This window comes from Gorilla gorilla, chromosome 10, assembly GCF_029281585.2.
Source record: "Gorilla gorilla gorilla isolate KB3781 chromosome 10, NHGRI_mGorGor1-v2.1_pri, whole genome shotgun sequence".
Taxonomy (NCBI): domain Eukaryota; kingdom Metazoa; phylum Chordata; class Mammalia; order Primates; family Hominidae; genus Gorilla; species Gorilla gorilla.
Window position 1 is genome coordinate 96,557,501 of NC_073234.2, and position 24,214 is coordinate 96,581,714.

Consider the following 24,214-nt stretch of genomic DNA (forward strand, 5'->3'; position numbering starts at 1 on the left):
AGTTCGTGGTTTTGATGAAATAGTCAGCAGAGTATAGTCATCTTCCTCCCTGTGTTTTGGGGCTTCTAACGTCCAGGAACAGCAGACTGAACAACTTGATAAAGTACTGCCAAGTTTAGCTTTAGATGCAGGTTCTCTAGGCAAGTGTAGCTCTTAGGAAATTAGAGCATGATATTATCCATATATAGTATATATTTTTTTAATTTATAAAGACATTTTATTAAAATGTTTTTTTCTGTGTGTAATCTTTTTTTTATTTTTATTATTATACTTTAAATTTTAGGGTATGTGTGCACAACATGAATTAAACAATGAGAACACATGGACCCAGGAGGGGGAACATCACACACTGGGGACTGTTGTGGGGTTGGGGGAGGGGGGAGGGATAGCATTAGGAGATATACCTAATGCTAAATGACGATATTATCCATATATTAAAAGTAATGGCAGAAACTGCAATTACTTTTACATCAATGTAATAATTTCAAAAATCTTTGGGTTACTTATTCCGGAGAATGAGCTAGAAATAACAAAAATGTTTTGACACAGCTGTAATTAACAATGATAAACAAAATAACTTTAGGTGAGTCAAGAGAAAGCATCTTTTCTAGTGATCATTTTAGCTTTTAGTGTGTGTTATGGAACCGTCCAAGTCACATAATTTTCCATTCTTCACGCCTGCTGATCCACAATTGCAGACACTAGAGCAGCCTTTCTTTTCTTTAGAAGAAACACTACTATATAAATTTTTCTAATTATGAATTCTTAAGTTTTAATACTGTGGATATGTTATAAGTTACTAGATAGCTTTAAATTTTTAAATAATATATTTGCACTATTCATCTATTCTTAACGCAGCTACATTGTATGACAAACTAGGGTGGGGTAGAGTGTGCATGTACTCAAGAAACATTATGATTCCAAGTTAAAACATGAAGTGATAAATAACATTTCTTTTTCCAGAGACTGGATCTCCAATTACCGCATCATGTGTTGGATTAGGCAATTCTAAAACACCTCCACCAGGGCAAGCAGGAAAAAGCGTCCCAGGATACAATGGTAAGGAATGACCCTGATAATATGTAAAGTTAATAAATTTGGCATTTTCTTGCGTCTAGTGTGTATTATGTTGCATGAAACAAACTAGGGGCTTAATTAGAATCTGGTTGAATGAATGCCTTGTATTAAAAATGAATGCCTTAATTTTTGCTATCAAAAGTATGTTGTGGATTTCCAGGATATGTTCTAAATGACTGTCATAACCACAAAAATAATATCATTAATAAGGTATGTTAGGAATATGGGTGTGAAATTACTATGAAGGAAACACCTGCTGGGAGCCCAGTACTTTATATATGTCTTTTCATTTCATGCTGAAGTATATTTAATTCAGAGCTATCATTACTATTTTAGAGATGAGTTAACCAACTAGTTAACAGATGAAATAATTTTCTTGAGATAACACTGCTGGTTAGATCCTGGGGACAATGCAAACCATTGTCCTCAGAATTTGCTTGCTTTGATTTCAAAAGCTGCAATTTCTTACTGTATATTACACATGCTGCCTTTTAATTTAGGAGTGAGGACAAAGTTTTTAAACCTTATTGTTTAATAATAAAAACAGGCTGGAAGTGGTGGCTCATGCCTGTAATCCCAGCATTTTGGGGGCCAAGGCAGACGGATCACATGAGGTCAGGAGTTTGAGACCAGCCTGGCCAACATGGTGAAACCTCGTCTCTACTAAATATACAAAAATTAGCTGGGTGTGGTGGTGTGCGCCTCTAACCCCAGCTACTTGGGAGGCTGAGGCACGAGAATTGCTTGAACCCAGGAAGCAGAGGTTGCAGTGAGCTGAGATCGTGCCACTCCAGCCTAGGCAACACAGCAAGACTGTGTCTCAAAAAATAAATACATAAATATAAAAATAAAAATAAAAACAAAGGGGGAGGATCCCAAAAGAAAACATTTCTTTGATGCTGGCTTTGTGTGACTAAAAGCTATAATATCCTGTCAATTTTTGTTTTTAAATTTACAGTAGTAACCATTATTATTAAACAATTTATCTTGGATGGCTCTCTCTAGATGTATAAATTATGCAAGTCACATAAGTTTTTGAACATTGTTTCCTTATTTCTAAATAAGAGTAACATTTTTAAATGCTTTCCAGGGCTTCTGTTTTGTGATGTTATGCAATTAAGCATTAACACAGTGCCTACCAGTAGAAAGGCAGAATATGTCTTAGCTAGTAGTGCTACTAATATTTCAGAAAAGTCAGAGGACTGACTTGATTTAGACTAACACATTCATTTTACAGACAAGGAAAATGAGGCACAGAGGTTTTGTAATTTGCTTAAGGTCACACAATTTGGCTTACTAGACCTATGAAGAAAACCTGGCTTTGGGAGACAAAATATGATTCCTAACATATGTTTCTTATTTGCATATAAACTACAAAATTCAGAGATCTGTCTTTTTCTTCTCTAACATAAAAATATTGGATTTCCCTTCTAGGACAATGGCTAGTTACAAAAACGTGGATCATTTGGTTTAACCTAGCAGATACATTTATAAAAAGATACTTTAGATTTTTTTTTTTTTATTCAAGGTGGAAATAGATATTCTGTGAAGTCAGTGACTTCTCCAGCCCTGGAAAGGTGAACCCAGATTTAGTGAAATCCTCTGTTTAAACAGTCTGTCATCTCTGCTCCTTTTATCAGAAAAAATGTTTTGTGTTGGGACATTTTTAGGGGTTTCTGATGGTGGAAGATGTTAAACACATTTCTCTGTTAGTATTTCAGTACCATTTTTATATCTAGTTGTAAGAAATAGTTAAGCTTTGTTCCCTCATGTAACTTCAATACAGAAGTTTCTCATTTTCTGAAAGCAACTGGCTTGCAGACAGTACAAGGTTAAACACTTATAACCAAGGAACCAGTGACTTTATGACTGATAATTTTTATGTTTTGTGATTGTTTAAGAGATTAAAATCATAATGTAATATTAAATAGTATAATAATAAAAAAAGGCAGGATCCTTTTAGGAAAGAAAAGAAAATCCTTTTTGTCTAAAAAACATTTAATTTAATATAACACATTTATTGAGTACCTTATGCAAACTTGTCACTTTGCATACATTTTTAAAAATACTTCTTGCATAAGCACTATGAGAAAGAGATTTCTCCCATTTCATAGACAGGGAAACTGAACGGGTTACAGAATGTGCCCGGGGCATATAGTGATTTGGCCACTGTACTGAGATTTAGGGAAACAAAGATAAATTAGCCATGGCCTCCATGAACTCACAATCTAGTTAGATACAGATACTTCTACTAACTGTCAATACAGAATTTTAAAACAAAGTGCTCCAGGAACACAAAGAAGGGAACAATTAATTTTTTCCTGAGAGCAACAACCTTCTTTTCTCATATCTGCTTAAGGTAGAATTACCTGGATGAATGAGGCCACATAAATAATCTATTAAAGCCTAGAAGATGATGACTTATCTTCATATTTAGTTTGCACCAAGGGTTACTGAATGTGGATACAAGCTTTAATCTCCTAAACTCTTTTAGGATTCTATCAGGACAGCACAGAAAGTATTGAGATAATATTTGGGAAGATTAAATTGACCAAATTTAAAGCTCCTAAGTGGATATTACGCTTTAAATCAGAATAAGGGGTTTTTGGTGCTTGTATTTTATTTTTGTTGCGTATAATATTTTTTGGAGTGTTTGAAAACTTCATTTCCTTTACTTTTTAAAAAGCTGAACATGTTTTTAATGCTTCTAATAGATTACAAGGGTATATTTAGTGGACATAGACATAGAGATGAAATTACCACATGTTTGAAATATGATGTCTTCATTTAAGGGATATTCTGAAGGAAAATTTCTGATGTTGTTAGGAATCGGATACATGTGCTCTTTATTTTTTTGTAAGATATTTTAGTTTATATTTGTTCATGGTCTCACAGGAATTAAAAGATTACTGTCTTAAGCTAGAGTTTTTTGGGTTGAATATAAAAATATAGAAAAATGCTTAAGCTTTATGAATTTTTATTCAAATATTTATATTTTACTTTGTAGTTATGATTTTGGATGACAACATGCAAAAACTGAAGGCTCGGTGTTTAGGAAATATTGTGGTAAAGTAAGCAAAAATTTCAATACTACTATATTAAAGGGCAAAAACTGGTGTATATACTAAGAAAAAATGAGGTCATTGCAGTGTTACTGCTACTGAGGAAGTTGTAGAAAGAACTTGTGTGTTGCTTAAGAACTGTGTCAGCTGTGTTTTAATTTAAACATAGAAGCCCCATAAAATAAGACCAATTTAAATGCAATTTTCAAAAACCACAAATTTTGCATATTTTTAAATAACTTTTTTTTTCATTTTACAGGTTATGTATAGATGATAAAGTTAACTTACATACAAAAAAATATGAATAAGTAAATAAAGTTCCTGTACTCTCACCTCTCAGCAATTACATTATTAACTTCATAATATACATGACTATCTACATTTTTTTGGTATAGATTCAGGGGTACATTTACAGGTTTGTTTCATGGGTATATTGCATAATCCTAGGGTTTGGGCTTCTAGTGAACCCATCACCCAAAGAGTGAACATAGTACTCAACAGGCAGTTTTTCAACCCTTGCCTCCCTCCCTCACAACTTTTGGACTCCCCAGAGTTTCTAGTTTTCATCATTATGTCCATGTGTACCCATTATTTAGCTCTCAGTTACAAAAGATAACATGCAGTATTTGATTTTCGGTTTCTGATTTGACTTTCCACTTTTTGACAAACATTTTACAATGGCGAATCAATTTATTTTTGTGTATTGCTGTTTTCCCTTAACCTTGTCTCATAAGCGTGTTTAATTTTTACTCTGTTTCTTAAAATTTTCATCCCCAGTATAGGCTTCTTAGCATTTTTTGAATTTTTATGATTATAAATAATACTATATTAAACATTTTTTTGTCTTGTTTTTCTGCTTTTCTGATAATTGCAATAGTATTGAAGAGATTTCTGGAAGTATAGTTACTGGGTCAAACAGTATCATCTTATAAAGTTCCTGACTTAGCAAATATCCCATCTTCTCGTTAACATTTTTTTAAATTATTGTTCATTTGATAGGGAAAACTGCTACCATTTAAAGTGAAAATATTTAAATTTACTTTAATTACATCAAGACGTGTACTTTAAAATTTATATGCTAGTGGAAGCAGAAATGGAAGTTGATTAAGTTAGAAGGTTCACAGTATGTGACATTTTAATAATTGAAAGAGAGATTGCTTTAGTCCCTCTGATTAACATGATATTGATATCTTTACTGATAGAGTTTAAGTAGTAGAATTCACCAGATTGAGCTACTATAAATACAGAGCATCAGGTTTTAAAAATGATTTGCTTTCCTATTTATTTCTATTGGAAGTCAAAAGAACTCTTATTACTTGGCATTCTGAGATTGGTATAAGATTGCTTCCTGTAAAGAAGATATTTTAAATTCTATGAAAATTACATGAAAAACAGTAGTTAAAAAGAGGATGTTTCTTCAGGTAGAGATATTTTAACTATATAGAAAGCTAATAGAAAGCATATAAGTTATGATGTAATTCTTCTCATGCTTTTATCAGTAAACATGTAAGCACTATATTACTTTGTTAAAAGTTTCTATTTTAAAACAACATATCCATCAAGATGAAAAAATTAAATATTGAACATACCATTTGTATTCACAGTTCTCTGAGCCAGAATCTGTGTTAACATAGAGCTGGTTCAAATTTGACCTGTTCAAGGGAAAAGCAGCAGGGGAAGAAGGGAAGGGCTGCTAAAGAAATTAATAATTTGAACATGTTTGTGGGTGGATGTTTAGCTTGCTTAGGGAATAGAATGGTTTTTGAGAGCTTTTCAAAGCACTTTAGCAGCATACATTTTTATGTAACCTCCTAACTTTGTGAGTCATCTATTTCATAAAACAACCTTTTGCAAGATCTCAGAGGTGGCATTTGATGCCAGCACAGTTTTAAACTCCTCATGGGTTTTGTCACTCTAATTATGGGCTGCTTCACCCCACATCCATTCAGAGATAATAAAATATAGCAGTGTCCCACATAAACTGTAATTTTTTTCTTATAGCCATTAGTGTTATTTCAAATACTTAAAAGTAACAACTATTGCCTTAAAGCATTCTATGGTTTAGATTGTCACCAATTCACAATTATTTTTTCCCTGTGTATTCCTAAAAGAATTTTATTGTACAGATCCAGGGTTCTGAGATTTCATTATAAATTACTTGGTGATGTAATATGTTATGACAAACAGTAGAATTTGATTCCTCTCTTAGGTTAACAGTGAAACTAGATATTTGAATATATTATAAATCTTTTTGTATTAGAAAGGTAAGGTAGAAATAATCAGAAAACAAAGGTTGCCACCAAGATTTCTCTCTCTCCTGCTCTCTCTTTAACAAAACAGATTTTGAAACCTTTTTTCAGAAACTCATTTTATCTATAAGAGCAAGAATTTCTCTGTGAAACCCACATTGCCAGCAGCCATTCCACTCTAACTTATCAACTTAAAAAGGATTCACATATCCCAATGGCTGCCTGCAGTATGTGTAGGATGTTTTTATATTTAACATCTATAACATTTCACATTATAGATCTTAAGACTCATTTCTGTAGGTTCATATTTAGAAATAGTAATATGTGGAAACAAACAAACAAGTAAACAGAAACCAAAGAACCTTTTGATCCACCTAGATTTTTCTACATTCTTCTTTATGACATTCCGCAAATCACTGATTTGTTCTCCTGGGGACCCCTTGACTAGAAGTTGGCCGTTTTAGCACTTCCTAAACTACTGTAGGTCTTAAGATATAATAAAAAGGAATCCTGCAATTTTAGTGCTTTATTAGATTACTTACATTCATAGAATTTATCTTTCTAGTAGAAGCGAGAACTTCATGTCCACATGAATGTTAGAAAATTCTTTTGATTTGGAAACCTACTCTAGGCAGTTAATTTAGTAAGAAAGTTAAGGGATCTGAATTCCTATGCATACAAAATACTGATGAATTTTAGAAGGTGTTCGTGTAATTGCATCCAGAGCTCCAAAGTGCAGAAATAAAACTATGAGTCAGTAATTTCCAGGCAACAGAGAACAGGGCATGAAAGAAAATTTTAACTGCAATTGCCTTTCTTCCTAGCACAGTGCTCACTGTTATTAAAGCCATAGGTCTCTGGCTCTTTCTCTCTAATGGACAAACGTTTTTCTCTGACCAGATCCATTGTTGCTATTGGAAGTGTGGCCTGTTCACCCTGTGCTGTGTCCTGCAAGCCATGGTGGGGTGCGAGGGAGTTGTATGGAATTGTCTGAGTGGCTTTTACTTTAGTGCCTGACAATTTCTCATTCTTCAGATATGGTTAACGATGCCTGTTCACATATTTACAGCTTCACATGAATGATTCAGTCACTGTGTTGCCATCTTGGGAAAGAGCCAAGGAAGCTTTCTTTTCATCTGGGTATCCTTTGAGTATAACTAAGCATGTCACATAATTATAATCCTGCTCCTTTCTAAATCTCATATACAGTTTTGAGTGTGATATTTTATTAGCATTATAACAGCACTATGAGTTAGGCAATGGACAGACATTATCTTCCTCATTGTAGACATGACAAAGTATGCAACATTAGTAGTTGCACAGCTAGAACTCACATTATTGCCCAGTCTTTTGTCTGCCCTGAGGGAAAGAAATTATGGTCAATCTCTTCTGGGGAGATAAAAATAACTTCATATGAAAATCTCGAGAAAATCCTAAGGACCCCATAGGAAATACTGAGAGTGCAAAGTTGGGATTTAACCCAGATCTCTCTAGGGAACAGGCTTCAATTTATTTCTATTGCTATGGAAATTCCAGATGGAGCAGTGAAGAATAGACCATCTTTTATCTAGGATAGGAGGCATCTAGGAGTGTAATATTTCGATTGGCCAGGAATGTATTATTTTCCAGGGTGATGGACATCCTTTGTCCTGCCCTAGCTATTTAAGGATTGCTCAGCACTCTAATGCTTCCCTTCCCAAATGGCTGTCACTGCTGCCTCAATTATTCACCTTTCCCCTTCAGAATGATCTTTTAGGAAAGGGAATTCTCTAAGAGGACTCTCAATTCATAATTGGATGAGTTGTACCAAAACTCCCTCTTTCACTCTGCTTGGCAGAGTTGGGGAAGGTATCACGTGGTGATAGCATTTGCTTTCAAATTTGAAGGATGAGTATAGGTATTAACTAGTTCATTTCTTAGTATTTTTGCATCTTTCCCTTCCTTCTGCCAATCCAATGCACTTTTACATTCTTATAACTACAGAAAAAATATTCTTTTTCTATAACTTTAGAAAAAGAGCTCCAGTGCACCCATTGTTCCAGAAGGAAGACCTTCACTTAATGTGTAATAATCCTTAGCAATAAGAAGAAAGGTGTTAATTTGGAATACTGCAACAAAAAAAATCTTCTATAGCTCATATGCACCTAATGTCTATCTGGATCTTATTGCTTCTTTCCCCATGTTTTCTTTCATTGATCACATTTTCTTATCACATGTTTACATATATATATGTAAATATATATATGCATATACATACATACACATATATACACACACATGTGTGTGTGTGTGTGTGTGTGTGTGTGTGTGCACATGCAGCAGTCCCTATTATCCGTAGTTTCACTTCATGCAGTTTCAGTTACCTGTGGTCGACCATAGTCCAAAGTTATTAAATGGAAGATTTCAGAAATAAATAATTCACCTTTTAAATTGCACACCATTCTGAATAGGTGATGAATTCTTGTACTGTCCTGCTTAGTCTTGCCAGGATGTGAATCAGCCCTTTGTCCAGTGCATCCATGTTTTCTACGCTACTGCCCGTTAGTCACTTAGTAGCCGTCTTGGTTATCAGATCGGCTGTCTAGGTGTTACAGTGCTTGTGTGCAACCAACCTTTATTTTACTTAACAATGGCCCTAAAGCACAATAGTAGTGATGCTGGCATATTGTTCTAAGTGTTCTATTTTGTTATTAGTTGTTGCTCTTCATCTCTTACTGTGCCTAATTTATAAATTAAACTTTATCATAGCTATGTATGTATAGGAAAAACCTTATTATATGTAGGGTTCAGTACTACCATGGTTTCTCAGGCACCCACTGAGAGTCTTGGAACATATTCCATGTAGATAAAGGGGTACTACTTTGTGTGTGTGTGTGTGTGTGTGTTTCTGTATGTGTGTGTCTATTAAAAACACATGATTCCAATTATGAATCCTTTTTTCTTCTCCCCTTTTCTTTAGGAATATTGTATGTCTTCCTTTATGAGTCTTTCTTTATAGATTTTTCTCAATATCCAAATTACCACATCTGATTTTTTAAGATACCACATCTTGTTAGTGAGGAACAGAAAGCATGCACTTATTTTATCCTACCAATTACCAATTTCAATTTCATATCTTGCTTTTCAGGCTGATCCTCAGTTAGACTTGTGAATGATGAAGTAGTTTTCTGAGAGCATCTCAAAAATAACTTGGGACAAACACACATGCTATTTCCAGCAGGTCCACACCTTGGATGGGGATAAAAACTTCTCTTCCAAGCAGTACTGGCAAGGCAGAGTTTAACTACCTTCTGTAAAGTTCACCTGATGAACACTTGAATTGTTGCATTTGATGTCATTTCATTAACTTAATGGAGTAGACATCATTCACTATCTTCCCTATCAGTATTCTAAAAATACTAAATTTCTTTTTCTTGTAGTTCACAAAGTGCTAGGATCTCCACGTGTCTGTGATCATAGTTTATATCCTTCTATTGTTAATGTGTAGCACAGTGCATGAGGAATACCAAACACCTAACAAATATTGATCGAAGGAAGAAAATGAATGTTTGTGTTAACACATAAATAAATGAATAAATAAACAAGGCAATTGAATAATTCCTCTGGTGTTTTCTTCTCTACTGTTCAAATCTCCATCCTCTCTCTCCACTGGCTACTTCCACTCAAATCTTTCTCATACTAAATCACCCTGCCTTTGTGCATTAAGCCACTGACATATACATCTCCTTCCAATCGCCACAAATTTTAAAAAGTATAGTCTAACCTTACTGTCTCTACTTACTTCCTGTTTATTTCTTAATCACTCCAGCTGTTGCTTTCCCCACTCCATTGAAATGACAATCATGAGAAAACTCAAAACATCTTAATTACTAAGTTCCATGATCACTGTTGCATCTGCTTTCAAACAAAATTTACACTTCATTTAACCTTGTTTAATACTAGGTCATTATTAAAACTGTATTCTAGTGGCTTCTTAGATACTACTTTCCCCTGGTTCTCATAATATCTCTGATTTTCTTTTCTTTTTTTTTTCCTCAGTGGAGTTTTTTCTTTGATATTTCTGTAACACTGATATTTAGCCGTAGAACTATTTTTCCTTTTTTATACTCTCTCCATGAATCATCTCACCAATTTCTAAGATTTCTGTAATTACCTAGCTACACATAGTGAGCATATCAATATATCCACCCAGGCTCATCTGTCTTCTGATTTCAGACATGTATTTATTGACATATTACTTGATAACTCCATTTATGATGCCACAGGTTGCTAAAACTCAGTAACTAAACAAATTATTTGTCACCTCTCTACTTCTACAAATCCCAAAATGCCACCTCTCCTGAAAATACTGCTTTTACTATATTGCGCTCTTTGCATTGGCATCACTATTGATCTAGAATAGAAACTTTCTGTTTCCATCTAGAATAGAAACTTTCTATAGAAACTTTCAAAGAGTCAGCTTTGATTTTTCTCTTTTCTTCAACCCTCACACTTCATTTTCATCCTCTTAAACTGTGGCTTCTTGTTATCCAGTTCATCACACCAGCTTTAGCACTCTTTCTAGAACAAAGATCCAATTACATCTTTTGTTTTTAAAACACATTTGGTAACTTGGCTTTAATATGTCCTATTGTAGTAGTCAGGGTTCTCCGAAGAAATAGAACCAATAGGATTTACACACACACACACACACACACACATATATACATACACACATATCTATAGAGAGGAAGAAATATTTGTTTTAAGGAATTAGCTCATGCAGTTGTGAAGGCTAGCAAGTATAAAATTTGCAGGACAGGCCAGCAGGCTGAAGACCCAGGAAAAGTTGTAGTTTGAGTCTGAAGGCAGAATTCCCTCTTCCTACTGGGAGGTCAGACTTTCTTTTCTATTAAGGCCTTCAACTGATGGGATGAGGACCATTCACATTATGGAGGATAATCTGATTTACTCTAAATCTACTGACTTAAATGTTAATTTCATCTAAAAAATACCTTCACAGAAACACCTAGAATGCTTGACCAAATATCTGGGTACCCTGGTCAAGCTAAATTGATGCATAGAATTAACCATCACACCTATTCATAATGTTGAGGACTATTTACATACACACACACACACACACACACAGTAAGTGTTGATTAGACTGAGCAGACCATTTGTACTTGTGCACTCATTATTCACTTCATTTTGAAGCCCTTATTGCTATACCTTACATATTTTAAGAAATCAATATCTATTTGCTGATTAACTGACTGAATGGAAAGAATGAATAAAACAAAGAAACACATGAAAGGAAGGAAGGATTTAGGTACGTTGGTCACACAGTGTGAAGTGTCTTTCCTTCTTATTCCTTTTTCAGCTTCATGAACCTATTCTTCAAGATCGAAATCATAGATCAGTTTCTGCATGTCAAATTCTTTGAGCATACTCCTTTCTCATGTTTTCTTTTGTACAAAATGTCTACCACATATTGCATATATTGAATTCTTTGTTAGATGCCTCTACAGGATGATTTGAATGATACCATCACCTGCTTTTATCCTTTCACTATTCTGGGACCTCATTCTTTTAATTTTATCTCTTTTATTTCTTCCCCCACTTCTCACTCTTTTTCTTATTCTCTTCACTGCCATTTCCCAGCACCATGTGTCATATTTAATAGCAATCACCTGTGTAATCCAAAGGGAACCAGCTAGACATATGATGTCCCTCTATCAGGGTGGCTTTAATTCCAGAGAGAAAGTGAAGAGCTGAGATTTTCTATTCTTAATGATTAAGATTAAAGGTACTTTTTGATATGATTAGGATGACCTATTTTTACCACTGAAGTACATTTTAGGTTGGGCTTTTCATTGAACAGAGGTTTTTATATTTAGTGATTGTTACCAACCTTCGAATAATTAGATGAAAACCAAAGACATTCTCCTGGGAAACATACAGACAAGTTCTACGTTAAATTTCAGGGGGTTCAAAAGAGTCCTCAGTGTTCATGCACCCCATGGTGTGTTATTCTTAATCCCCAGGGTCTACAGGTATATATAAACTTACTCAGACCTTTCTTGTAAGAATGAGTGATAGTATGAAAATGTGTATTGTCCTTGTTCTTCAGGAACTTTGTGCAGATATTTAAAGTTTTGTGCAACAGCTCTGGAAGCCTGTGTCCTTAAGGCTTAGCTTTTTCTGGGAGATAGCTACGTATGCTTTCATCCTGTAGGCATCAATTAATTATAAGAATATATTCTCTCTATTACAAATTGCTAGCACCTTATTTTTTCTCAGGAAGCAAGAGGAAATGCAGGTTAGCAGGACATCTTCTTTTAAAAATAGAAGTTGCTAACATAATTGACTTCTGGAAAGAATGAGATTTTCCCTTTCTCTTTAGTAATATTCTTTCTGTAAAATGCAGTCCTCTTGGTCCTATCTATACACTCTGGATTAGGTACATACTAGGCTACCAGGACACTCAGCTGTTGTAAAGAACACTAAATACTAACTCATTTAGGTTATGATTGCGAACAGTTAGGAGTCTTTGCTGTGAGCAGATAGTGTGTGGATGCTGGTGGACCAAAATGTTTGATTTGGGGTACATAAAATGGGAAAAAACACCTGTTTAATATATATTTTTTGATATGCGTAGCTCTCATCATGGGCAATATTACATGTTCAGATATTTGGATCAGCACTCCTGTATACGAGCAATCAAGTGGAACTAAGAAACAGCTGTTCCCATTGTACCTGGCATGTAAACTGTAATTTGCTTCAGACTCCACCATTCTCTGTTCCCCTCAATCCATCATAAATGTCGGCTGCCATTGATTATCACAGATACCTCTTCTTTTTCTTTAGTATAATACAGCAATAATTTCCAATACCAATGTATATGTCAAAAATGGCACCATAAAATACAGAAAAACCCTATATATTATTATATATTTCTTGGGAGCAACTGAAAATTGTCTCTTATTTAATATGCAAGCAGAATGCATCTTCATCAGGTTTATTATCATTTATTTTACATACAATTTGCTTCACTCACTAATGTTATCTCTCTTTGTCCATATTGACATGTGATCTGCCACTTTTTTCCTAAGATCCTCTTCACTTTTTCACCTTCAGCATCCTGAAAGTGCTGCTAAGTTGATTTTTAGTATTTGTTATAGTCATATTCTATTTCAATGCTTAAAAAATCGATGATTTTACATTTTTCTGTAAAATATTAACAATTAAAACAAACTGATGTAGTGATGTTATCTGTATTGTTATTTACAAGTATTTACATAATAAGCTCAGTTAAGAGAACCCAGAGGGATTATTGGCTTCAACCTATTGCCTTCATACAGATTTAGCAAACAGTAATAATCACAACGGCAACAGCAAAAACACAACAGCATTTCTTTGGATTATTTTACAGATTACAAAATACCCTTATGTGCATTTTATGTAATTACATGAAGTCCAGAAATACTGATATAGTATATTTCCTCTGTCTTAAAATAATTTTAAATAAAGAGCATCTAGCAAAGGAGAACTCCGCAGGATCACTACTGGGAGGCTGGACATTATAGAAGTGGGCGATATCTGCTGGGCTGCCCAAAGAGGCATCGGCAGCTGCTTCCACTTGTAACAGCATTTTGTTCCTGACAGAATGTGAGAGTAAAATTCAGTGCCATGAAGTTCTAATGTTGAAGTGGCCATGTGACCACACTGCTTTCTTTTGTACTGTCAGACCCGAAAATCCTGCTTGTGGGGAATGTGTGAGATGTCATCTTATGTGGACACTAGCCATCTGTGCTTCATTTTCAATTTTCTCAGCATGAGAACTACGAATTTACAACTCCATTTAGTATGTTTTTATTGTGTAAATATGGGAGGGTAAGTTTTGAAAGCCCCTATGTTTTACAGTATTGAAAATTCCAAACTAAAGTATCTAAAAGGTTTCTGTGTTCAGAAAGCAATTTGAGTGGTTGTCTTTGTTAGTAGGCACTTCCTACAAGGAACAAATAGGAGAATTTCATTTATTTATGTAAACATAGATAGACACATAGATAGATAAACAAGTAGATAGATAGAGGTTAAGCCCTTGCCATGCATATAACACCTGTTTGACCCTATAAATGAAAGAAGTATAAGGAGGAAATTTGCTGAAAACAAAAGATACATAGTTCTGTATATTTTCTACGCTGAAGCATTTCCATGTGTTTATAGAAGTGAGAAATCGCATAAGTTTGGGTGATTATGAGAAGAAAAAAGAGGAGGCAGCAGTGAGAGAGAATTCCCAGCGGAGGGAGGCATATTGATTATGAAATAAGTTTTTACACTGAGTGCTTAATTAGAATATTCTATTACACAAAGAGACAGGCAAAGATGACAATATCTTAGTACTTCAAAAAATAAATTAACTTTTCAATGGTGAAATAATAGTTTTCTAAGAAAGTAATTCAATGACACTTTTTTTGGTTCTTTTTTTGCAGATATTATGTTTTTCACTGAAGCAATGCTTATTGTTAATAGTTATTTGATTTCCACATACTTGTGCCTTTTGTGCACTTTGCAGAGACTAAAGTCATTCTTCAACAATTCTGCTGCACGACGGTCAGCTACATAAACCTCTGCTAGACATGATCTGTCCAGCAGATTTAGGGGTTATATTTCAATATGGGATTTGAATTGTAATTATCTGTCACAGTAGAAAAATAATAGTTCTAATCAACCTGTGTTTATTACCACTTTTATCATAATTTTAACTTCTCTGTTTTTATATAAGGTTACCATTGCCACCTGGGGCTTTTTCAGGACTCTGGAAGAATCAGGAAGCATTCAAGCATTTATACTTTGAAAAATTTCCTGTAAGAACTTTAATATGCTTTTTTATCTTCTTATGTACTTTTCTATAATTCTTGCCTATTAAACTGAGAAACTTGCTCCTAGAATCGTAGATCAAAAAGAAACTTTTAAAGGTTATCTGGACCAGTTTCCAGCTCCCAGGGATAAGAATGCCCAACTCATAATTATCTAAATATGTCAATTTTATCGTTATTGTCAGTCTCTAGACATAGAAATGTATTGGTTTTTCTTAGCAGCTTTTCCTAGAATTTAATAGTCTTCAGTATCAGGACATTATTTGTTACATAAAAATGTTTTTTGGACTTTCTGTATGTTTCCTCTACTGGATTCCTCTGTATCAACAGACAGAGAGCAGCAAATCAGAATTATATAATGCCATTAGGACCCTTTAACCTCTTACTGGTTATACGAGCAAAATCCATTCAGCTTGCCCAGAAGTTGTATTTTTCCACTTCTTTATTTTTGACACCATTTTTTGAATGTTCTCTGAGCTGTTTATTTTTAAATCTCATTTTAAAAATACAGATACAGGACAGAAACAGTGTACTCAAAGCCCAACACCCAGCGTCCTGGATAACAAAAAGTGCCTTCCTGTTTCACATTCTGTCATTGTGTGAAACTTGTTACTCCATGCCATGGTGATGTGTGTTATGTTTGTAACAGCACTTCATTAATAAAGCACATCAGGTTCTGCTCACATTGTCTTTCTGTTGTCCCTCTACTACCACCCCCCAACCCCCACCGCCTAACCCCAACAGGGACACCTGGTCCTCATTTTTCACTAAGTAAAATTCTGAATGAACAGAATTTCACTAAAAAAGTTTGCTGAAGTACTTAGCATTTTATCTTTATTATTTGTTAGTGAAGGACAGATAACCTAATCAACGAAATGAAAATAATTAAAATAGCTTTCTTTAGAAAGAAATTGCAGCATTGAATGTCCTCAATAGCCAAGATTAAACATCCCCTGATAGAGTGTGGCAGGGAAGATTTGTCAGTATAGTTGACTGCAGTAAGCCCAATCTATCTGCATGATGGGCCACAGTTAAATCATCAGAGTGCAGGTGGTGAGATGATTGATTATAGCCTGACAATGGCAAATGATATGTGCATGTGGTATTAACATGATCACCTTTAACACTAAAAGCTCCCTCAAAGCCCCTGTTTATGTCTACACTATGTGAAGTGACTCTGTACTCTGTCTTTTTACCTAATCTCAAACCTGTTATTTGAGGAATAATAACAGAATAATAACAGCACAGAAGGGTTGAGTAACTTCCCGTGAGTTCAAATAAGTGAGAAGTGATGGAACTGAGATGAATCAAAATAGTCAGGCTTGAGAGTTCATACTCTTAACTACTACTCTAGATTGCCTCTCTAATATTAATAAAAGTATTAATTGCAGTAAAATTATTGAGAGCTCGTGATGTGCCAGAGTCTGTCCTCTTTCATTTATATACACTGTTTCATGCATGCTTCACAGAAGCTTTAGAAGGCAGGACTCATTTTCCCATTTAACAGATGAGAATACTGAGTCTCAGAAAGTCTAAGAAACACAATAGTGGCTTTCCAGGATTTGTACTAAAGTCCATGTTCATAAATATAGGTATCAAAATAACTCAGAAGCATTAGGAAAAATAATATTTATTTTTTCTACTTTTTATTCTTATTATTCTTATTCTACTGTCATTTCTAGACCAGCAAAAATGTTTTACTTTGAGTGACTAAAAATTAAATTTCATACTTACTATTAAATTTCACTGAAGCTTGAGTCCAATCCTAACCCATATTAATAAACTACTGCTGTATTGGGAAATTATTCATTGGGAGCTTTAAAGCTTTTAAAAGTTAATACAATTAAAGAAGAAATGTATCAAAGAATTACTTTGCAATATCAAAGTATATTAGAATTAGTATTGAGCTATTACTTCTCCATTAAAAAAAGAAATTGGATTCACAAACTTTACAACTCTATATTCAAACACTTAAACAAACATTTCTAAAAACACTTCAACTTATTCTTGGCTGTTAGAGGAGCAAAGAGATTCTAGTACAGTTTCCAGATAAAAAGTAGTGTAATTTCCTAGTCTAGTTACGAAAAACGGCAAATGTTCACAGTAAATCCACTTCTATTACATTGTATATTTTACCAAGTTTAAAATGATTATATTACTTAACAGTACATGCTAATCAAATGTTATTTTTTCTTGTTTTCAGGGATATTATGATACCATGGATGCTGGTTACATGGATGAAGAAGGCTATGTGTATGTTATGTCTCGAGTGGATGATGTAATAAATGTTGCAGGTCACAGAATTTCTGCAGGTGCCATTGAAGAGGTATTGATGAATATTGGTATTCTATTCCAAGTAGTGCTTAGGTACAGAGCTGCACTGAAGAAAATATTGAGGTTATTTCACTTGGAAAATTACCACACCCTTCATTTGCAGCAGAGGCTAGGTTACTCTTACATCTCTCCCACCTCACTGTCTCTTTTAGATATTCATATTCCCTACACTCCCACATCCCTGGGTGGTAGTGAAGAGTTTTAAACACTTACATATATTTTTTGTTTATGGGAGAGCCTGTGTACATTTGCTTCTTAATACTTGCTACTTGAATGCCTCTAGCTTCTTGATTTACTCGTGTTTAATCATCAGGTTTGCACATGGTCTTTAAGTGGTGTGGGATTAAACATTTTATTGTACTCTTAAATCCTGAGAATTTTCTTCCAATGTAAGTCACATAAAGTCTCCAGAAGAGGTTTTTAAAAATGTTTTAAAAACTTACTGCTATGCAGTAAAATCTACATTATTGTTATACAATACTATGAGTATTTATACTAATACAGTTTCTTGTAACCATCACCACAGAAAGGATACAAAACAATTTCAACGCTGTCAAATAATTCCATCATAATGTCACCTGTCTATTCTGACTCTGGTACCCCTTATTTTTTTCTTTGTTCCTATGTTTTAGTCTTCTCTCCAATTTTATATAAATAGATGATACAGTATTGTAACCTTTGAGACTGGGTTATTTCATTTAGGAAAATACATTTTAGATTCTTCCAAGTTGTTGCATTTCTTAAGAATTTGCCTTTTAATGTTGCTGTATAGAATTTCATCGTGCGGCTGTACTAACAAGTTTATGTATCCATTCATGCATTAAAGGACATATGGGTTATATCTAGTTTGCAGCAATTATAAATAGGGCTGTTATACACATTCAAATACAGGTGTTTGTGTAAAAAAATATTTTATTTCTCTAGGATAAATACTTAGAGTGGGTTTTCTGGGTTGTATATTAAGTGTATGTTTAAGATTATGAGAAACCACCAAAGAGTTTTCCTGTGTGACTGTGCTATTTTACATAGCCACCAGCAGTATTTAAGGGTTCATACTTCTTCCCATTCTTTCTAGAACTTGGTTGTGTCATTACTCTTTATTAAACCATTCTACTCGGTGTGTAATAGTATCTCATTGTGCATGTGATTTGCATTTCTGTAATAACTAGTGATATTGAGCATCTTTTCACAAGCTTATTTGCCATCCATATATCTTTTTTGACGAGGTATCTGTTAAAATCTTCAGCCCATTTTTTTAAATTGGATTGTTTCTTTTTTGTTGTTCAGTTTTGTAAGTTCTTTATATATTCTATATACAAGTCCTTTATCTGATATGCAGTTTGCAATTTCTTTTTCTAGTTTCTGACTGATCTTTTTATTTTGTTAAAAGTGCCCATAAGAGAGAAAAAAATACTTTTCATTTTGATGAATTCTAATTTATCATTTTTTTCTTTTATGGATTATGATTTTGGTATTGTATATAAAAATGCTTTCCTAACTCAGCATCACAAAGATTTTCTCTTTTGTTTTCATCTAAGAGTTTTATAGTTTTATGTTTTATATTCAGTTTTATTGTTTTACATTTATATCATTTTAAATTTAAATTTGAGTTAATTTTTCAATATAGTGCAAGGTGTAGGTTGATAAATAATTTTTTAAGTGGATGCCAGTTGTTCCAGCATCATTTGTTGAAAAAGCTGCCCTTTCTCTATTGAATTGCCATTGCAACTTTGTCAAAAATCAGGTGATAATATTGGAGTGGGTCTGTTTCTAGAATATCTTTCTATTTCATTGATCTACATTTTTTTATGATGATCGTAGAAAATATTTAATAGATTTTTTATGTAGATCAATATAATTGATCTACATTATATTTTTATGAATATACTGCCTTGGCACTGTAGCTATGTAGTGTATCTTAGAGTTGAATATTGTGAATCCTCCACATCTGCTCTTCTTTCTTAGTCTTGTTGTAGCTATACTAGTTCCTTTAGGTATTCCATATACATATTAGAATAAAATTTTCTATAGGTACAATGAACCCATGCATAAATTTTGATTGAGATTGTGTTAAATCCATATATTGATTGGAGAAAAATTGCTATTTCAAACTTACTGAGTTCAATCCATGAGTTTTGTATATTTCTTTCTTTAGAACTTCTTTGGTATGTTTCTTAAATACTTTGTACTTTTTAGCATACAGATTCTGAACAAGTTTTGTTAAGTTTATATTTAAGTATTTAATTTTTTAGCTACTATACATTTTTTAAAAACTTTGGTTTGAAATTTTTCATTGCTAGTGGATAGAAATACTACTGACCTTTTTGCAGACTGATATGTAACCTATGATCTTGTTTAACTTGCTTGCTAGCTCTAGCGGTATTTTTGGTAGACTTGTTGAGACTTTCTGTGTAAACAATTATGTTACATGTGAATAAAAACAGTTTTATTACCTCCTTTCCAATCTGAATGCTTTTCATGTCTTTTTCTTGCCTTTTGGAACTGGCTAGAACTTGGGATAGGATGTTGAACAAGACTGGTAAGAGCAGACACCCTTGTCTTGATCCTGATCTTAGGGTAAAGGCAAGAATGGTGCTAACTGTAGGTATTTCTGTAAACACACACTTTATCAAACTGAATAGTTGTTTTTGTATTTCTAATCTGCTGAAGTGTTATTTTTAATTGTGAATGAATGTTGAATTTTATCAAATGCTTTTTCTGCCTCTATTAATAGGAATATGTGATTTTTCTTTTTAACCATGTTATGTGAATTACATTAAATAATTTTCAGCTTTTGAACCAGTCATGTATTCCTGGGACAAACTTTACATGATTGCAATGAATTACTGTTTTTATACATTGATTCATATAATTAATAATAATTGTTATTATTATTAATATTATTAATCAATAGTAATTTTCCTTATTCTGAAATCTACTGTTTGTGGTAATCATATAGCCATTCTTTTCTTTGAATCATGTTTGAATCATAGATCTTTTTTCATTTTTCATTTTTAATCTATCTGTATTATGTTTCATGTGGGTTTCTTGTAGACAGCACCTACTTAGTTCATATGGACAGCATCTATTTGTTTTTATGTTTATCCAATCTGGCAATCTCCATCATTTAGTGTTTTCAGATAATTTACATTTAATTATTGATATAGTTATATATCTGCCTACCAGTTTATTGTTATTCTTTTTGATTCTTCTCTTTTTCATTCTCTTATTTCATTCTCCCCCTTCTCTCTTTTAACTTATTTTGGTTCTTTTTTTGTAGCTTTTATTAACTTGCGAGAACGTCTATGATTCCATTCATACCAAGAGTTTTTGCCCATTCTTCTTGGGCCATGGTTATTGTTTGGTTTTTAATATTCATCTTTGACAGTTTTTTTATAAGAGTGTCATTTCCACCTTACCCTAGGTCTTATTATGACTCAATGAAAGCCAATGGCAATTTTTCCTACGTGAGTAGCCAGATTCTCCATAAATGAAAGTTTAAAAAATGATTTTTCTCTACTTAAAAGGGAGGGAGGCAGCCGTCCTTCCTGAAGGCTCTTCTTAAAAACATAATGCCTTTAATCAAAACTCTAATTCTTTAATATAGAAGTAAAATAGCCCCAGGAGCCAGACCGCCCTGTGCATCTCCAGTTTTACAACATGGAAATGTTTCTAACTCCTGGGAATTAATCTCTTTTTAGCAGGTAAATACCCAAGAAGATAGTGAGCCAATCTTCCCAGCTTCTTGGGAGTTTATACTAGGGATCTAGTCTGGACTATACACATTTGGCCTTGACAGATAAATTAAAGTTTTATTATCCTTTAAGATCTGAGCAATTCATTAGGCAAATCACTATAGGTCTAATTTTTCAGATGTTTCAAGAGTCTCAGGAGGCTAGGGCTTTTATAGGAGCACTGGTAAATTTAGAGGTTTATTTCCCCATAGTTATAATATTTAAGTTAAATTTTCTGATAATTCTGATATTTAGGTAATGTTGGGTTTGGTATCTAGGGATTGTTTTTTTTCTTAAAAGATGTTTAGATTTTCCTGATAAATGTCTATTTTAAATCTTATCCCGAGTATTTTGAATATTACATCATGAGGTTCTGGATCCTATTTAAATCTTCTGCATTTCTGTTCTTGTGGCTATTTATTTTAGGAAGTGGTCAGCCCAGTTAGGATCAGACTACATAGCTTTACCCACTTTCTGTGGACTGTGGTTTCAATGTTAATTTGTTTTTCAAAGCTTTTGTCTATTTGGATATTCTACATATATACGATCAGGTTGTTTGCAAACAAATACAGTTTTATATCTTCTTTCTCAGTCTGTATACCTTTTATATTCCTTTCTTGTCTTATTGCACTACCTAGTTCAGTGTTGTCTTTCTTGTCTTGTTACACTAGCCAGTATGATGTTGAAAATATAGTTGAGGGTAGACATCCTTGCCTTGTTTCAGATCTTAGTGGGAAAGTTTTGAATTTCTCACCATTGAGTATGATGTAAGCTCTTGGTTTGTTTGTAGATGGTTCATCACCAAATTGTGGAAGTTCCCCTCTATTCGTAGTATACTTAATATTTTTATCATGAATGGGTATTGGATTTTGTCAAATATTTTATTTTTTTCTGCATCTACTGATATGATCATGTAATTTTCCTTCTTCAGCCTATTGATGCGATGGATTACTTTGATTATTGAATTTCGAACCAGCTTTGTATACCTGGGATAAATTCCACTTGGTCATAGTACATAACTCTTTCCACACATGATTGGATTCTATTTGCTAATATTTTATGGAGGGTTTTGGCATCTATGCTCGTGACAGCCTCTGTCAATAGTTTTTTTTAATTGTCTTATTTTAGTATTAATACAATGGGAATATTTTCTAACTTATTCTATGGGGCCAGCATTGTTCCAGTTCCATAGATTGAGTTAGAAAATATTCCCATGACTTCTGTCATTGGAAGGACAGATTGTAGATAATTGGTCTAATTTATTCCTTAAATGGTAGAATTAACTGATGAATTGGTAGAATTCACCAACGAACCGATCTTCACCTGGTACTTTCAGTTTTGGAAGGTTATTAATTGTGGATCTAATTTTTAATAAATATAGGCCTATTCAGATTGTCAATTTCTTCCTGTGTGACTTTTGTCAGATTGTGTCTTTCAAGAAATTAGTTTATTTTGTCTGGGTAATCAAATTTGTGGGCATAGACTTATTCATAATATTCGTTATTATCTTTTTAATGTCCATGATCTGTAGTAATATGTCCTCTTTCATTTCTGGTTTTAGTAATTTGTCTCTTCCTTTTTTTTTTCCTTAGCCTGGATAGAGGTTTATTGATTTTATTGATATTTTAAAGGAATAGCTTTTGGTTTTATGGTATTTTCTATTGATTTATTTTCGATTTAATTTATTTCTCCTCTAATTTTTATAATTTATTTTATTCTGCTTACTTTGAATTTAATTTGGTCTTCCATTTTCTAGTTTCCTAAGGTGAATGTTTACATAATTGATTTTAGATCTCTCTTCTTTTCTAATATGTGAATTCAGTGCTATAAATTTTCCTGTGAGCATGCTGTTGCTGCATCCCATAAATATTGATGTTATATTATAATTTTCATTTAGTTAAAATATGTTTAAATTTCTCTTGAAATATCTTCTTTGACTCATGTGTTATTTAGAAGTGTGTTGTTTAATCTCCAATAATTTGTGATTTTACACCTATCTTTCTGTTATTGATTGCTAGTTTAATTCCATTATTACCTCAGAACAGATGTTTTATGATTTATATTCTTTTTAAATTTTTAAGGTGTGTTTTATGGCCCAAAATGTAGTCTGTCTTGGTGACTGTTCCATTTAAGTTTGAAAAAATGTGTAATCTTCATTCAACAATTTCATTCAGAGACAAGGAAAAAACATAAATCAGATATTTAGATCAACAAAAATAAAGGAAGAGCATCAGAAATGAATAAATGAAGGTGTATTAGTCTATTCTCACATTGCTAGTAAAGACATACCTGAGACTGGGTAATTTATAAACGAAAGAGGTTTAATTGACTCATAATCCCATATGGCTGGGGAGGCCTCACAATCATGGCAGAAGGAGAATGAAGAGCAAAGTCATGTCTTACATGGCGGCAGGCAAGAGGGAGTGCGCAGGGGAACTCTCTTTATAAAACCATCAGATCTTGTGAGACTTATTCACTATCATGAGAACAACACCGAAAAGATTCGCCCCCATGATTCAGTTACCTCCCACCAGGTGCCTCCCATGACATGTGGGAATTATGGAAGCCACAATTCAAGATGAGATTTGGATGGGTACACAGCCAAACCGTATCAGAAAGTAAAATAAAACATTTTAATTTTCTTGTTCTCAATTTATCTCAAAAATAACAGTTTGTTCATACTAATAACAGCAACAATATGTGTGCATATATGCACATACATATATCTATGCTTATGTATAAGCAAAATAAATGACAGCAGTGATACAAGGGCTAGAAGGGAGGAATTAGGAATTTTTGTTATTATAAGGTACTTGCTCTATGAAGTGTTATTTGAGTGTGGACTTTTTTTTTCTTATTCTTAATTACTAGTTGTTGAATGAAGTGGCCTATTGATG

At 33.4% G+C, this 24,214-nt stretch overlaps 1 protein-coding gene across 1 annotated transcript in view; it reads left to right on the forward strand.

Moving 5' to 3' along the window:
- Positions 1 to 24,214, forward strand: part of ACSS3 (acyl-CoA synthetase short chain family member 3) — a 178,785-nt gene that overhangs the window by 137,858 nt on the left and 16,713 nt on the right. The window contains exons 10-13 of the mRNA XM_004053625.4: positions 964 to 1,059; positions 4,085 to 4,148; positions 15,156 to 15,237; positions 17,453 to 17,575. Of these exons, the coding sequence (XP_004053673.1) occupies positions 964 to 1,059; positions 4,085 to 4,148; positions 15,156 to 15,237; positions 17,453 to 17,575 (365 nt within the window). The remainder of the gene's footprint in view (positions 1 to 963; positions 1,060 to 4,084; positions 4,149 to 15,155; positions 15,238 to 17,452; positions 17,576 to 24,214) is intronic.